Source organism: Bufo bufo, chromosome 11, assembly GCF_905171765.1.
Source record: "Bufo bufo chromosome 11, aBufBuf1.1, whole genome shotgun sequence".
Classification (NCBI taxonomy): Eukaryota; Metazoa; Chordata; class Amphibia; order Anura; family Bufonidae; genus Bufo; species Bufo bufo.
In genome coordinates, this window is record NC_053399.1 from 88,919,950 (window position 1) to 88,935,197 (window position 15,248).

A 15,248-nucleotide genomic window follows, 5' to 3' on the forward strand; every position below is an offset into this window, starting at 1 on the left:
CCTCCCCTGGCGGCTATACCCCCTCCAGCCTGGAGAGAGCATAATTAGTTTGTGCCCAAGCAATAGGAGTCGGAGAAAAATACCTTAGTCGGATTGAACCAGAACTGTGGACTATACTGGCCCACCGACAGCCACGATTTGCGGTAAACAGAACCACTGGGTGGGAGCTGTGTCCCCCAATGAACTAAGCAAGAAAGATTTTACAGGCGAGTTCACAAAAATCTCGTTATCTTGCTCGTATCATTGGGGGACACAGGACCGTGGGACGTCCTAAAGCAGTCCACGGGGAGGGAAACAACTCACACGCCCATGGAGAAAAACACCTCCGAGGATGCGTAATCCACTGCTGCCTACAAGAGCTTGCTGCCTGGAGCAGCAATTGCCGAAGCCTAGGAAAGCACCCTGTAAAACTTGGTGAACGTGTGCCCGGAGACCAAGACACTGCCTTTTACAACTAGAAAGTTAATGCCTGGAGTAGATGAACCCGAGAAGCGCCGACCGCTGGTCGGGTAAGCCATAACTCCGCTGGGCGGTGCCTTGTCTTAGGAGCGGAATGCCCAAGCAACTGTCAGACAGATATACCTGGAAAACATCCCTTTGGAGGCCGTCAGCTTTGACAAAGACCTCCAGGAAAAAACTGGTAAAAGTCCATATAGCGGAAAGAGCTAGTTATGGACCAGCAAACCTCAGAAGCCTAATTAGATGGCTGATGGAGAGAACGCTCTCTAAAATGCGGGGGTGGGGGAGGAGAAGAGAAAACCATGTCTGAGATGACTTTGAAAACGGCAACCACCTTCTGCAAAGAAAGAAGATACTGGGCGAAGCACTGCCATTTGCTAATGACAAGAGAAAAATGTACATAAAGAAGGCGCTATCAACGCCGAAAGCCGCCGGGTGGAAGATTCCGCCTTCCCAGAAATAAAAAGGAGAAGACGACGTCCCAGAGGGAGGACTTGTTCCTCACCGAAACGCCTCCAAGCGATCCACAGGTCATTGGAACGAAGCCGGCTGCTGGCCGCAACTGTGGAAGCAAAACCAAAATCCAGGTCCGCAGGATCCTCCTCTGGTTAAGGGAACGCCCCTTAGGAAGGGTAAATTGGTAGACTAATGCCCCTAGAGCCGTAGAGGCTTGTGGTGAGACTTCTAGCGAGAGAAGCAGCTTGAGAAACCACTGAGAAAAAAAATTCCTGAGCCAAGCATGCCCAACCGCAGGGCAAAGAACCAATACCTCGGAGAAAGGTAGAAGCAAAGCCGATGTGAGCATCACCGGTGATGGGAAGCCCCGTAAGTGACCATATATGGACAATGTGGAAACACTGCCTGGAAGGGCAGAGGGCCAAGATAAGAGGAATACTCTTGCCTGGTGGAGTTTGATCTCTACGTCCAACGTCCTCAACGTACCCGGGGAACCCTGGTCACGTGAAAAAAAATAGAGCTGGGATTTCATAGCCATACAACCCATGGCTACTGGTCAGCTAGACAGAAGGGGAAGGTGGTCAGCCATCCAGCTTGAGGAGGGTGTTCCGTTCCAGGAACTAAACCCCTACCAGCGGTGGCAAGGCGTGACAAGACACCTGCTCTGCCCGGCGTGGGGGAACCGTACTCCACCCCCGGAATAACCACCATCGGCATGAGGTGATGTAGACAGTAATCATGGCTGAAAAAAGGTAGCACTCTAGTAGTAGACGAGTGCCGCAGGGACTAAGCTACCCAGTAGAGCACACCCAAGGTAGATGCTGATCAGCTATGGCAATTACGCCATTGCAAAGCCCGAGTATCCAAAGCCAAGGTATCTAGTGTCGTAGCGTAGTTGAATTATAGCATGCAAAGATGCTTATTGATTCCCCCGTTAACGGATCACTTGTAGAAGGGGGTAATGCCACGACTGTGGAATAGCATTCAGTGGTAGTGCAATCCACCTATGAAGGGGAGAAACATACAGGAATTACTGTATCCTGAGGTAGTGCAAGTACCTCACCTATGGAAGGGAGTACTGCACACCCCTCCCTCAGAACCAACCCCTGCAGGAAGGGAAGGTTCTGAACGTAAACCTAGGGAGGAAGGGTGGACGTGTGGAGGTGACCGAGGAGGAAATATGTCCTACTCTGGCCCGCTCGTGCACAGTTCTACCTCTCAGCATCTAGCCATGGCAGTTGCAGGCTGTGTCGGTGGTGATATAACAATCAAACCACCCAGGGGGTAGAATAGGAACTTCTACAGGACCGGAATGTGCAGGCAGTGTTTAATCAACCAACGACCCAGGAGGGTGGATTATGAACTTCCAGAGGTCCTCCGTTGGATTGCGCAGGTGGGGAATTATCAACCAAACGACCCCGGAGGGTGGATTGAGAATCCTTCAGCTGTGCTCCCCTGGATTTGCGCAGGTGGAGTATTATCAACCAAACGGCCCGGGAGGGCGGATTGGGAACTTCCAGAGGTCCTCCATTGGATTGCATAGGTGGAGAATTATCAACCAAACGACCCTGGAGGGTGGATTGGAAAACTGAGCGATCCTACACTGTCCAGGATAGGACACGGGCCCAGTCTAGTATCACACCATCAAGGTGGTCCTGCGGTGATGTGGGCTGAGGGGGGCAGGACTACCTGTGATGCCCCCGTCAAATGGACAAAAGGCAGGAAAGGGGTTAAATTCCTTAAAACTAAGGTATTTGGCCTGCAGAGAGGAAACACCGGATAATCCAGTGCCAGCTGCAAAGATGTGGCTTACCATGAAGGGTTAACCCAGCTTAGAGGACAGGGGGTGGAGCTCAGCGGGCACCTGGGGGACAAATGCGCCCCCTCCATAACTGGAATGAAAGTTGCGGCCCTGTAGGCCGCAAAGCCGGGACAAAGTTCGGTGCACGGCCAACCGGGAAGTATTGTCGAAAACAGAGGGACTTTGATAGATGCGCAGGATGTGTCCGCTGGTCGCGGGTGCCCACCCCGTGGGCCGCAAGAAAAAGCATGGGTCGAGTACAGGTAGGCCGGGGAGCGGAGGGTCTGGAGCGGCGCTCTCAGGCGCCCTGGTTGCATACCGGCCGGATAAAGAGTCGCGAGAGCCCACCCCGCAGGCCGGAAGAATAGGCGCAAGCCGCAGGACCTAAAGAGCTAGATAGGGGAACCCAGGCCCCCAGATATGGACAGAGACCCAAAACGTACATCGGGGGCTGAGGTAACGTGGGGCCCTCCCCAGGGCATGGCCCACTCTGAAGAAAATGTCCTCCATTTTAGGACGAGGTGACCAAGGGGGGAGGGGAGCTGAGAATACTTACCCAATCCGGACTACTCACCCCATCTTCATCCTCTTCTCTCTACCCCTTCTCAGAGTACCAGCAGGGTCACCTCTTCAGCAGCTGGCACCCGAAGTGGCAGGAGACTGGAATGGCGGAGGGTCTCGCCGGATTCAGGAGACCCTTTGGCTGGCGGGAAGCAGGGGAGCTGGGCTGCCCTGGTCCACTTTTGCTTCTTGGGGAGGGCGAGCGGTGAGGGAATACGACACCGGTCTAGCTCCCGGGGTAGACAGAGGGGCTAGGCGCCTCTGTTTCCCCTACCTAAAAGGGAATAGATAACACAAAAAACAAAATATAAGAAAGGGAAGCCGCCCTGCAAAAGCAGGGGGGTCTGCCTCCTACGACACTCAGCTAAAAAACTGATATGCTCTCTCAAGGCTGGAGGGGGTATAACCGGCAGGGAAGGAGTTATCACTTTTCAGCCTAGGGTCGCCTCCTAGTGGCAGCAAACAGCTATACCCACGGTCCTGGGTCCCCCAATGATACGAGCGAGAAATACGTTTTTTTAATTCTAAACCATTTTAGGCGGAGACCAGCATTAGGTCCCCGTCATATGTTTTTTGCTTTGCTCTCAATAACCTCACACAGAACGCCGTCTTCCGTCATCTTTGGCAGTGCCAGAGAGATGTATTGAGTGGTAGCACACAGGCTTGACTGCCACTGCATTCATACAGCGCAACATAGGAACACCGGTCCACGGGGCTAGTAGTCAGACCCCCACACCCCACAGACCAGCTGCAATTTTGGGACTTTTTTTTTTTAGAACATTTTCTGCAGTCATACGCAGAGATTATGTAAGGAATTCTGACTGAAGCTACAGGATTCATTTATACAGTCAAATCTGTACGTACTTCATCAGAGAGGCAGCTTCAGGGAGGACATCGGCAAAGGTGTCGCGGTAGATGAGTGCGTTCTTCCTCTTACAATTCTGGATGATATCGTTGGACAAGTAGAAGAGGTTCAGTCTGTGTGAGAAGCCAGCTGTGGGAGAAGAGGAGGAAATAGTTAGGCTATACAGCTCACATATAGTCATAGTTACGTTTGGGCCTTATTCACACATGGTGAGTTGTCAGGACATTTTCCTACATCCCAATGATCAGTCCCAAGCCAGGTAAGTCCCATCTTAACGCCTCCCCCTAGGCCTCGATTGGCTAGAGCAGGGGACGAACAGGGCAAGATTTCAATGACTGCACATACATGTCAAGTAACCATTTTATTCATATATTTCTAGGATGAATAATGAAGGAACGCAAAAAAAAAAAAGTTTATGAGGAATACAAGTATTTGCTGACAGAGCATACAGGAGAGAGGGGACAGCTTCTCTTTGCCGACAGAGCATACAGGAGAGAGGGGACAGCTTCTCTTTGCTGACAGAGCATACAGGAGAGAGAGGACAGCTCCTCTTTGCTGACAGAGCATACAGGGGAGAGGGGACAGCTCCTCTTTGCTGACAGAGCATACAGGGGAGAGGGGACAGCTTCTCTTTGCTGACAGAGCATACAGGAGAGAGGGGACAGCTCCTCTTTGCTGACAGAGCATACAGGGGAGAGGGGACAGCTCCTCTTTGCCGACAGAGCATACAGGAGAGAGGGGACAGCTTCTCTTTGCTGACAGAGCATACAGGAGAGAGAGGACAGCTCCTCTTTGCTGACAGAGCATACAGGGGAGAGGGGACAGCTCCTCTTTGCTGACAGAGCATACAGGAGAGAGGGGACAGCTTCTCTTTGCTGACAGAGCATACAGGAGAGAGGGGACAGCTCCTCTTTGCTGACAGAGCATACAGGGGAGAGGGGACAGCTCCTCTTTGCTGACAGAGCATACAGGGGAGAGGGGACAGCTCCTCTTTGCTGACAGAGCATACAGGGGAGAGGGGACAGCTCCTCTTTGCTGACAGAGCATACAGGGGAGAGGGGACAGCTTCTCTTTGCTGACAGAGCATACAGGAGAGAGGGGACAGCTCCTCTTTGCTGACAGAGCATACAGGAGAGAGGGGACAGCTCCTCTTTGCTGACAGAGCATACAGGAGAGAGGGGACAGCTCCTCTTTGCTGACAGAGCATACAGGAGAGAGGGGACAGCTCCTCTTTGCTGACAGAGCATACAGGAGAGAGGGGACAGCTCCTCTTTGCTGACAGAGCATACAGGAGAGAGGGGACAGCTCCTCTTTGCTGACAGAGCATACAGGAGAGAGGGGACAGCTCCTCTTTGCTGACAGAGCATACAGGAGAGAGGGGACAGCTCCTCTTTGCTGACAGAGCATACAGGAGAGAGGGGACAGCTCCTCTTTGCTGACAGAGCATACAGGAGAGAGGGGACAGCTCCTCTTTGCTGACAGAGCATACAGGGGAGAGGGGACAGCTCCTCTTTGCTGACAGAGCATACAGGAGAGAGGGGACAGCTCCTCTTTGCTGACAGAGCATACAGGGGAGAGGGGACAGCTCCTCTTTGCTGACAGAGCATACAGGAGAGAGGGGACAGCTCCTCTTTGCTGACAGAGCATACAGGGGAGAGGGGACAGCTCCTCTTTGCTGACAGCGCATACAGGAGAGAGGGGACAGCTCCTCTTTGCTGACAGAGCATACAGGGGAGAGGGGACAGCTCCTCTTTGCTGACAGAGCATACAGGAGAGAGGGGACAGCTCCTCTTTGCTGACAGAGCATACAGGAGAGAGGGGACAGCTCCTCTTTGCTGACAGAGCATACAGGAGAGAGGGGACAGCTCCTCTTTGCTGACAGAGCATACAGGAGAGAGGGGACAGCTCCTCTTTGCTGACAGAGCATACAGGAGAGAGGGGACAGCTCCTCTTTGCTGACAGAGCATACAGGAGAGAGGGGACAGCTCCTCTTTGCTGACAGAGCATACAGGAGAGAGGGGACAGCTTCTCTTTGCCGACAGAGCATACAGGGGAGAGGGGACAGCTTCTCTTTGCTGACAGAGCATACAGGGGAGAGGGGACAGCTCCTCTTTGCTGACAGAGCATACAGGAGAGAGGGGACAGCTCCTCTTTGCTGACAGAGCATACAGGAGAGAGGGGACAGCTTCTCTTTGCTGACAGAGCATACAGGAGAGAGGGGACAGCTTCTCTTTGACCCCCTATGCAGCTGCCATAAAGCATATGCATCCTGTTATACTGTAAATGCAGGAAATACAGGAAAGGGTCGGTGTCTTCCACAATGCCCAAAGCAAAGGTTTTAAACGTAAGAAAATGAACAGTTCTTAAAGATTAAAACAATTCTCACATTAAATAAAAGTGCAAGTCAATACACGATACATTCTTTGGATGGCTTGTGCCACAAGATAGGAAACAATGCAGAGAGACGGATCATTCCCAGGTAACAAGCAGAGCATCGCCTACCGGCACGTGACCGTACGGCTCCGCAAACTGCTGCTACACTCACTGTGCATGGATCACACCCGTGTGATGTACGCTTTTTTTTTTTTGCAGACCCAAAGACAATAATGGGTCAGCATGCACCTGTAAAAAACGCGGATCGGATGGTGGTCAAAAATATGGCTGTGTGTATGAGGCCTTATAGTACTGCAACTTGCAAAAAGTGGCAGACGTATTAAATCTGGGCCCAAAACCGCGCGATGTCGCAAATAGTTTGGAAATAAAAGTGCCATATACAACCGCCCAGCACAATGCTCCTAAACACAAAAAATAATAAAAATGCATAAACCATCCCCCACAAGATAAAAAATACCATCTACAATAATCTACCGCCACAAAAAAAAATAGTATACATAATCCTAAACCACCACACACAAAAATAGCATCTACAATTCCTCCCACCCCCACATGTATGCATATACAACCCCCTACCTCCACAAAAAATGCATATACAATACCCCTCCAACTATACATAATGAAATAAAATAAAATAAAATAAAATGACTTTTGAGCTAGAGCTACCGACCGGAGTATTTCAGGGATGGATTTTCTGGTGGAAGATCTGTGCATTACATGTACACCAGTACACTGAGCGGTATCCGCATCCATACGTCCGTCCCGCGGCCCCGCAAATAAGAGAGCGTGTCCTATTACAATGGGGCCCATGAAAAGTGCAGGACGCACATGAACTGTATCTGTAGTTTGTGAACGGATATATGGTCATGTGAATGGTGACATTTCAGCATCGATCACAATGGCCGTTGGGTCCCTGATGTGCGACCGTTTTTGGCGCACATTAGGATAAGCGTATTGGTCAGCAGAGCCCAGACCTCTCTTCCCAGTCTTACTACAACTCCCGGCATGTTCACTGCAATAGCTGTTCTCAAAACTCCCACAGAAGTGAACGAGGCATACTGGGAGTTGTAGTCAACAGGTTGCAGCAAGACGATGCTAGTCCGCACACAGAAGAGGGTCTGATCCAAAAGGGTAGAATGGAAAGGTTTTTCTAAGATTTAACCAAGTTTGTCACCTTGCTAGTGAATGCCTGCCTTCCTCAAGCAGTGTGTACAGACAAAATGCTGAGCATATAGAGCAGCGTTGTGCCAAATCATAGCAATTTACATGCCAGGTGAACTCTCGTCATTACAATATATAATACATTACAAATATGTAGGTGAAATATAACCCAATCAAATAGTGCTGTATAATCGTGATACACAATTTATAACACAAAGTACATTCATAGTTATATAGTGTAGCAAAATACATACAAAAACATAATTTATATCAATAACAGTAGGTAATGCGGACGGAGGATGAAAGAGGAAAACCATTGGAATATACTGGGTGGTGTTGAGGAGAACCCTCTTAAAAGGGTGGTGACAGGTGGGTTTTGATCACTGATGCAATGCGACCCTGCACTTACGTGCGGATGCGCAGTTGTTCTGTGGTCACGGTTGGAGGCTCCACCTCCATAGTGTTGTGGTAGCTTTCTCCCGATCCCACTTAGCCACCCTGCTAAACATAGGGCACGTTTATGTGCCATTACCACCCTGATCCTGCAATGCACCGGACTGAACTGATGTCTTGTGCGCTCGCGCTGGTCAATGAGTGGATTTTACCCTTATCCAAGATGGCCGGTTCGATTTCATGACTGAAAAGCGCATGCGCAATATGACGACGATAACGAAACTTAGAAGCAGGAAGTACACGTCACTCAGACATGCGCAGTGGCGATTCAGGCACGCCGGACCGCACGTGTCAACATGGATGGCGGCTGGTTTTCCTCTTTCATCCTCCGTCCGCATTACCTACCTAGTAAGCACTTGACACTTTGTAAAATTGATTACAGCTGGCACTGTTATTGATATCAATTATATGTATTTTGTGTTATAAATTGTGTATCACGATTATACAGCACTATTTGATTGGGTTATATTTCACCTACATATTTGTAATGTATTATATATTGTAATGAAGCGAGTTCACCTGGCATGTAAATTGCTATGATTTGGCACAACGCTGCTCTATATGCTCAGCATTTTGTCTGTACACACTGCTTGAGGAAGGCTCCTGTATAGAGCCGAAACGTCGCATGTTCCCTGTGGGCAAATAAACAAGGTTTTTGGAGTTTGACATCAAGGCACTCCCTGTGCGCTATAAACGACACGATGTCCTTATTCTGCAGCTCAATACGATTACGGCGATACCAAAACTTGTATCATTTTTTATTTGGTTTACTTTTAAAAAGATAAAAACCTTTGGGGGGGGGGGAAATCAAAATTTTCTTTGCAAAGCCATTTTTTTTTTTAGATATTTAAGTCTACAGAGCTGTATGAGGGCTTGTTTTTTGCGTGACACTAGTTTTTGTTGGTACCACTTTGTGGTATGAACGACTTTGTGATCAGTCATAAAAATTTTTGGAGTGGACAAGATGACAAAAAAGGCGAATCACATGTTTTTCATTTTATATTTCCGTTACTGCATTATCTTAATAGTTAAGATTTTCAGACGTGGCTATACCCATTGCTTATATATTTTTATATGTAAAATTGGGAGGGGGGGGCATTTAAACTTTAAATATTTTGGCGTTAAATTTGAAAAAATAAATAAAAATTATTTTATTCTTTCAATCCCCTCTCCTATTCACCCTAATAGAGATCTATAAGGGTGAATAGGATTTGACACTCTCCCTGCTGAGCTGTGCCTCGTGCACAGAGCAGCAGGCAGCTTACCATGGCAGGCCTGGAAGGCTTCCGCAGCGTCCATGCTGCCATGGTAACCGATCAGGGATCGGCGATTTTACTGCAGGGGCTCCCATCGGAAGGCAGAGGGAGCCGCATCATTCTGCCTTTCCTAGTCATTGTGGCTGCGTGCCTGCTGTATTATACAGCCGGCACCCACCGCGTATTGAACGGGCTCACTGCAGCAGCCTGATCCATACAAATGCAGGCGCATAACTCGGTACATGTACGGCATTATATTATGGGGTTAAATTCACGTGCTACCAAGCGCTCGCTGGCGTCACCAAGAGGCCACTCGAAAATCCAAGCAGGGCCGATGAAAGCCGGAGGTGCAGGTTTCTCTGAGCAGCACCTCGGGACCTTCATGTTTTCTAAGGTTTAGTTCACTAAGTGCAATCCGCCTTCTGTTGTCTGAAATGAGAACAAACTATCAAAGTACACTGAATGGCGGAACTATTACTACCAACTGCCAGAGCTTACTTAGATTAACCCCATTGAATGGAGCCTGTACATGTGTACAAGTCGGCTGCAGCTAAAGAATCTGCGGGGCAAACCCAAGGGCAAAAACACACGGGGCATACTTTGGCAGCACAGTGAAATCTGCAGCACAGATTGGCATTCTGCAGGTTACGTGGCAATGCTGTGGTAGCCTCTCTCCGCCACACGTGTCAAAGATTTTTCTGTACGCGCTGTGGATTTTCCGTATGCAATTCCACTGTGGGAAATCTACAGCACATCGCAACTGCTCTCCCGGAAGCCAAGAGCCCTGCTGCCCTAGCTGTATGGCTATTAAAGGGGTTCTCCCACAGAAAATATTCTACATTTTTAAACCAGCACCTGGACCTCAACACTTTAGTAATTCTACATCTATAGCCCCTGAGTTATTTAATAAATCCTCTCTGTACAGCTCCACCTGCCGTTTGCCCTTTTTCCAATTTCTCAGTCAGGCTCAGTTTTGTCCTGCAGCATAAAGGCCTCGCCCCCAGCTTGATATAAATCTAAGCACAGCAACTGTAGAAATGAACAGGGCGATCTCTGGATCCATGCGAGGTCCAGGACAGGTTCTAACTTTCACCCATTATACGATATATAATCTTATTTTATTTTTTACTTTATCATGGCGTAACCCCTTTAACATCAATAGGAACATAGGAGTCTGTGCCAAAATGTACACTCTCTCTTCACACTCCCTCAGTTTATACAGAGCGAGCAGAACTGACCCACTGAGGGGCATCCTAATGAGACAGCCAAGAATTCACCCAGAAAATAATACCATGGGACACCTCACACACTTTTCGGAGGAGACAACAACCATGTGACGTCCATCGCACCAGGGCGCTCAAGGATACGGGAACCATAAATTTCTTATTAGTTTTCCATGTAACACCCGGCCAATCCCTGGAACTTGAGCAGGGATTCCCAAGAGGAGCGTCATCTGCCATTCAGGCCCTGTGCCCCTCCTTTAGGCTAGGGGTACACCCCGACTCTGGACACCACAATATACACAAAAACATTTATCATGAAAATTTTAATCCACATTAAAACTTTTTACAAAACTAGCCATCCGCAACAGAAAGGACATGCTGTAGATTAGGAAGCTGACAGTATGCCCTCAACGCACGGCCGCCCCTCCATCCACTCTGCCCCCGGATGCAGAGCCCACTGTACCATGCGGTAAAGGGTCAGGGGAACCCAGTCATGGAGAAAAGTGCTCATCTCAGAGGGGCTGCACTTAACAACCCTTAACAGCTTCTATTGAGTTTGATGGCACCTATATAACAACTTAAGGCCCGATGTAGCAGGTGACTGACAGGAGGGAAGCGTTCACTAATGCCATCGCTCATCCCCATATAGAATCATCGTTTGCCGCCAGCAGAGCCTGTTTAAATCACACCATCTGCTACCGGCAAACAATGATTTAGGAGTCCGCACCAACGATCCTATTACCCGATGAACGAGTGAAACGTGGCACCTTTCCTTTACACCGGCAGATTATCGCTCTCGTCAGTGATAATCCTCCCAAACATCAGGCAGTGTAACCTTTAGGCACTGAGCCCCACTTCAGGTTCCCTGCAGGCAGACCGTTGCGTCATCTACAATGTGAAGGGAAATGGCATTACAAGTTGTATGAAGGGGAATTAAAAGGGTTTCCCAACATTTTAATACTCATGACCTATCCTCAGGATCCTCATCAGTATCTGAAAGGTGGGCCCCGAGCGATCACCTGTCTAAGAAGGCCTTCTCTCAGCTCCCTGAGCACAGCGGCGTCACTTCTATGGGACCGAGCAGCTCCCAGGCCACGTGACTGACGAACGTGTGGTCACTGGCCTAGGAAAAGCTGAGAGAACGCCACTGCCTTCTCAAACAGCTGATCGGCGGGGGTCCTGGGTGTGAGGACCCCCACTGATCAGATACTCGCGACCTATACTGAGGATAGGTCATCAGTAAATAAAATGAAATCTTTAAAAAGGGATTGCCCTACGAAATAATCTCCAGTTTTCAAACCAACATCTGGATCTGAACACTTCTGTAACCGCAAATAACTAAAAATGTGGTACAGCTACTTCAGTGAAATCTCTCTGGCGCCACCTGCTGTTCACTCTTATTTCTCTGTCCTGCTCACTGAGAAGGCCACACATGCTCAGTTCTATCCTACCTCCAGCTGCAGTAGAAAGGACACGCCCCTGAGCTGCCAGCCTAGCAGAGCAACCGGAGCAGTGACTGAGGAGCTCTCTGGACCCATGTGAGGTCCAGGGCCGGTTCTAGCTTTGTTACTAAGAGATTAGCAGGTTCTATACGACGTCTCATTTTCATTTTTCTACATTAGTCATGGGAGAACCCCTTTAACATATCATTGCTAGTTGTATGGTTTAACTACATTGTAAAATCTGGTGTTCAGACTTTTCTTTTGCAGTTTCCCCCTCCGGCCGAGACCTTTATTGGAGTCCCGGTCCTGTCACCAGTCACTGGTGGAGCCGATCTTGGCCCGTAGACACCAGGTGATCAGGCGACAGGGTCCTGCTTGTATAATGGTGCCGGGTGAAAGCCCAGGACCACGTGCCGTTATCAGGCTAAATCAGAATCCATAAAATATACTAGGATTTTTACATCCATACACACAATCATTTTGCCTACGTGCTATGTAATCCAGACACCTGATGCCACCAGGAAAACAACCGCCACATACAGCCCTATAATTTGTGCACCTCTGTAGTCCCTGAAGACCTCAGTATAAAGATAGCAGCGCTGCAGATGTGGGCACATCAGGCTCAGACCAATCAGATGCGGGAGGCACCAGGGACACCAGCTGAACCTCTGCACTGGGTTTGCCATAGTACACGGGTCCTTCCTGCAGAGTCACCAAGACAGATGGATTCTGAGGATTTTGATGCCAATTTAAAACTACAACAATACAAATGATCCCTGCTGCTCATCACCTAGTCATGTAATGTCACCACAAGGGGGAGCTCACACCGCGATACAGCTCAGTGGTCCTTGTGGCTTTTGCAGGCAAGCTGAATGTTTTTGCATTTGAAGACCACATTCCCCAATTAGTTAAGATTTCTTACTGGACCTTAGGACCAGCACTGGGTCAGTCCTGGGGTACACTGCATACTTCCTGGACAACGCGTCCTGATAACCAAAAGACGGCCCCAGGTTTTAGTATATGGTTTAGGGGGATTTCTATCCCAAGGTCACTTTCGTGCATTAGGACATAAAAATCCACGGAAACATGAACATCTGTGTCTGGTCAGCTCGGGGACATTACAGGAAATGAGCTCATGGAGCTAAAAGTCCTTACCCTTAAAGGGCCAGAGCGTCCAATTTAAAAGCCAAGTAAACTCTTATCGAGGTCTGTTAATGAGAACTTCTCACAAGAAGCATCAAAAGAATGCATTAGAAGTTAAGCAACGTTTCAACAGCTCCAAGGCTGATCTGGGAGTCTCCAGAGCCTGTGGAGTCTCATCATGCAGTCGTACTCCTTTCCATCGGTCCAATACACCTGGTCAGACATTTAAAGGGAACCGGTCACATTGGAAATCTAGTGTAATCTGCAGGCAGCAGGTTATAGGGCAGGAGGAGATGACAGCACAAACTGCGGCAGAGATCTAACATTAATAAACCACATCGAAGGCCTCACATCTGCATTTAGCTTTTCAATTGCTCTTTATGACCCCTGTCTCTGTGCAGCCTTGAGATTCTCTAGCAGCACGTTCTGTATTTTTACTCTGTTCCATCAGGCAGGGAGCTGACGGCTCCTTATCTCTGACCTCCTAAACACACATTATAGCTCAGACCTTACCTTACTGAGAAGGACCCCCCCCAACACCAGATGTTTTCATTAGCGCACGAGGAGGAGAAGCATCAGCGGTTCGGGGAACCAGATAAGCATATTCAGAAGAGTGCTGCTAAGGGCCATTTCAGCCCCAGTTTTCTACCAAAAATAAACGTTTTGGCTAAATAAAGTCTACTGCAAAATTGTTAGCTATCACTTGCCCTACACTTTAGCAAAAAATAAAATAATATGACAGTTATCCTTTAAGGAAGAACCCTGGAGCCAAAACTACAAACAAGGATGAAGTTCTTGGAGAGGTCCAGCTGCTCCAGGGAGTATTAAAGGCGTTGTGCACTAATTTCCAGGTCCTGCCTCCTCCACAGCTCGTCACGGTGCCCCCATGAAAACTTCCTGCTTTACGCCGCTGCAGCCAATCACTAGCCGCTGCTCCCCTTGCATCATGTCAAATGGTCATGTGACGCAGGGGCAGCAGATCACAGCTGCAGCCAGTGATTGGATGCAGCAGCATCAAACAGGAAGTTGACATGGAGGGACTCAGGAAAAGCAGCAGAGGCCGGGGAGCGACCCAGCGCAGCAGATCAGGTAAGTATGATCACCAATGCAAGACCCACAAATCTGAGAGGTCTGGAAATTAGTGGACAACCCCTTTAAAGGGCTTGTCCAAGACCTAAAAAAATTGAATATGGCTGGGCATGGTGTCAGAATAAATAAAAAAAATAAAAAACAAACTGGTCTGGTTGTTCAGGTTCTTCTTCTGGTCTATTGGGTGACATGCATGGAAAGTCATGTCACGCTTCTGGTCTTCAGGGATTAGGATAATTTTCTTCAGGTCCATGACATTCCTTTCAAGGGCAATGATTTGGTGGACACTCCCTGTGTATTAAAGACTATGTACACCTTTGGTGACAATTTTATTTTTATTATTGCATTGTATGCATTTTGAACTGAAAAATCATTTTTTGAATTGGTTTTTATGGAAAATATTGAGCCGTTTTCCCTGCACAGCATTGAGTTTATCAAGTAGCTGGTTTGAATTTTCTCTCTGCTCATCAGGCAGGGAGATGACGGCTCCTTACCTCTGATCTTATAAACACTCACTATAGTTCAGGTCTTATCTGTAAGAATGTGGCTCCAAGTGTTTATGTCCTTTAGGTAATTTACAGATAAGGGTTATTAGATGAGGGGCACAAAATGAAAGTGTAACTGTCATGTTTTCATAAAAAAAAAAAATAATAATTATGTTTAGCATATGTTACTTAAGCATAAAGCAATCTTTAGTTTCTTCACATACCACTGTTTTCCTTGACTTTTTCCCTTAGTTACGGCTGTTTAAACATTTACAATATGAGGACCTTCTCAAGATGGCTTCTCTGCCAGTTCTCCGAGGCCAAAACTGCTTTCCCTCACTTCCCATACACACTTGCTGTAGCCAGCAGCTCCCTGCCAGCCAATCAGATTGGATAACTGAGAGACACGCCTCCTCACTCTGAAGCCTAATGCAGGCATGCAGTGTGGAGGACCGCCCCT

At 48.4% G+C, this 15,248-nt stretch overlaps 1 protein-coding gene across 2 annotated transcripts in view; it reads right to left on the minus strand.

Annotated features, from left to right (window-relative positions):
- Positions 1-15,248, minus strand: part of RPRD2 (regulation of nuclear pre-mRNA domain containing 2) — a 47,624-nt gene that overhangs the window by 22,170 nt on the left and 10,206 nt on the right. For both annotated transcript variants that reach the window (XM_040411820.1, XM_040411819.1), the window contains exon 2: positions 4,142-4,271. In XM_040411820.1, coding sequence (XP_040267754.1) covers positions 4,142-4,271 — 130 coding nt within the window. The remainder of the gene's footprint in view (positions 1-4,141; positions 4,272-15,248) is intronic.